Source organism: Nansenia antarctica (assembly GCF_963989245.1).
Source record: "Nansenia antarctica genome assembly, chromosome: 3".
Taxonomy (NCBI): Eukaryota; Metazoa; Chordata; class Actinopteri; order Argentiniformes; family Microstomatidae; genus Nansenia; species Nansenia antarctica.
In genome coordinates, this window is record NC_137688.1 from 65278797 (window position 1) to 65281296 (window position 2500).

Sequence of the window (2500 nt, forward strand, 5' to 3'; positions counted from 1 at the left end):
GTCATGACACGCGTGTTCTAATTCTGATCTCTGAGGTGGAGCCAAAAACAACTGTGAATAATAATAATAATAATAATAATAATAATAATAATAATAACTTTATTTGTATAGCACTTTTCCTGCAAACGTTGCAGCTTAAAGTGCTTTAATCATTATGTAATCATAATTAAATTATTTAGTCATTTAAAGGCAATATTAAAAAGATGGGTTTTTAGTCTTGACTTGAACATATTTGCTGAGGTTGCATCCCTAATGTAAACTGGCAGTGCATTCCACAATCTGGGTGCATAAAATGAGAATGCAGCCTCACCAAATCTCTTCTTTTGTACATGTGGTACACAGAGAAAACCAGCGTCAGAAGACCTGAGAGCTCTATTGGGCTGATATGCTAGCAAAAGGTCTTTCAGATATTCTGGTGCTGTGCCAGTGAGAGCTTTATAAACAAGAATATTCTACATTCTGTTACGCTCTAGTCTCAACTGTTCTAGTCTACGTTATTTAAGCAATATCACACGAGATGTGATACACACTGTTATACTGAATATCAGCACGGCTATGAGGTAAGAGTTACGAATAGTTCCGCAACTGAACTTCAAATAGAGTGTTGCCTAGTAACCTGAACACAAACAATGTAGTCTAATTAACGGTCATTTAGTAGAACATCTGTGCGGGCGGAGTGATACATAATAGTTAAAAGTCCCAATGCTGTTATACTGTATATCAGCACTCATGGAATGCCTCTTGTCCAATCAAATGACTTGGTCGGAACTAACTGTTCTATTGTGTTCTGCTAGTCTATTGTGTTTTACTCTGTTCTATTGTCATATGCAGAATACAGACTGTCTGTCCTTGGATTATGCCGGACTAGACTGTGTTGAGTCACCTGGCGACACCTGTTTGTGTGTGTGTGTGTGTGTGTGTGTGTGTGTGTGTGTGTGTGTGTGTGTGTGTGTGCATATTAAGCCATTAATAAAAAACAAAAACAATGATGGATTAGTGTCTCTGAAAACAAATGAATCGGAGTAGAAACTAGACACACACACACACACACACACACACACATACACACACACACACACACACACACACACACACACACACACACACACACACACACTCAGGCTACAGCCCAAACCCAAACATCCACACTCCACCCTGGTGAACACACTAGGGGACCCCAAACACACATATTCCTTTTGGGATGACACACCAAACACACACACACACACACACACACACACACACACGCACACACACAGAGTAAACAGGACCACATCAGAGTGTGTGTGACAGCAGAGACGTGTGTCCTGCTCAGAGGCGACCGTCAGAGAGAGATTACTGGAACAACCGTTTCCTAGAATAAAGGATTTAGCATCTGAGGAGACCTTGCTGCTGCTCTCTCTCAATGTCAACATACTGTGTGTGTGTGTGTGTGTGTGTGTGTGTGGTGGGGGGGGTGAGGGGGGTAGGGTTGGGGGGGGTTGAAGTGAAACAGCCACCTAGTCATCTCATAGAGGCTGATTCGTTAGGCCCGGGGAGGCCAGGGGAGGCAAGGGGAGGCTAGGGGAGGCCAGGGGAGGCAAGGGGAGGCTAGGGGAGGCAAGGGGAGGCTAGGGGAGGCAAGGGGAGGCTAGGGGAGGCAAGGGGAGGCTAGGGGAGGCCAGGGGAGGCTAGGTGAGACCTGGGGAGGCCAGGGGAGGCTAGGGGAGGCCAGGGGAGGCAAGGGAAGGCCCGGGGAGGCCAGGGGAAGCCAGTATAGTAACAGTGTTATTACAGTGTTATTACATGTGACTGACCTTGAGCTTGTGGTCTCTCTCCTTGGTGACCTTGGTGAGCAGCTTGGCCTTCTGTCTGGCCAGGGCCTCTATCAGGGCGTCACACTGGGCCACCAGACACGCCTCCAACTCCACCCCGTTCTCCTGCACACACACACACACACACACACACACATACACACACACGCACACACGCACACAAACACATGCACGCAGGCAAGCACGTGCGCACACACACACGCGCGCGCACACACACGCACGCACGCAGGCAAGCACACATGCGCACACACACACACATACACACACATAGACACACACAGGTTATACATGTCTAAATACACATTATAAATACACGTTATACATATCTAAACACACATTATAAATACATTATTATACATATCTAAATACACATTATAAATACACATTATAAATATATAAATACACGTTATACATACATACATACATAACCTGTGTGTGGTGTCTAAAAGCTCCATCATCTTCCATGTGTTCATGTGTGATATGGTTCATGTATTATGACTTCATAAACCTCATGTGAAAAACCTCTGAAACCTCATATGAAAAAAAACGAGGAAGGCTTTAGAAAACACAACACTGATTGCTGCTAAATCTTCATCTTCTTACACACAAGCACACACACACACGAGCGCACACACACGCACACACACACACACACACACATCACTTCATCATCATCTTCTTACACA

At 45.0% G+C, this 2500-nt stretch overlaps 1 protein-coding gene across 2 annotated transcripts in view; it reads right to left on the minus strand.

Moving 5' to 3' along the window:
* trim67 (tripartite motif containing 67) overlaps window positions 1-2500 on the minus strand; it is a gene marked incomplete at both ends in the record, with an annotated part of 35129 nt that overhangs the window by 19822 nt on the left and 12807 nt on the right. For both annotated transcript variants that reach the window (XM_080527723.1, XM_080527722.1), the window contains one exon: window positions 1797-1919. In XM_080527723.1, the coding sequence (XP_080383849.1) occupies window positions 1797-1919 (123 nt within the window). The remainder of the gene's footprint in view (window positions 1-1796; window positions 1920-2500) is intronic.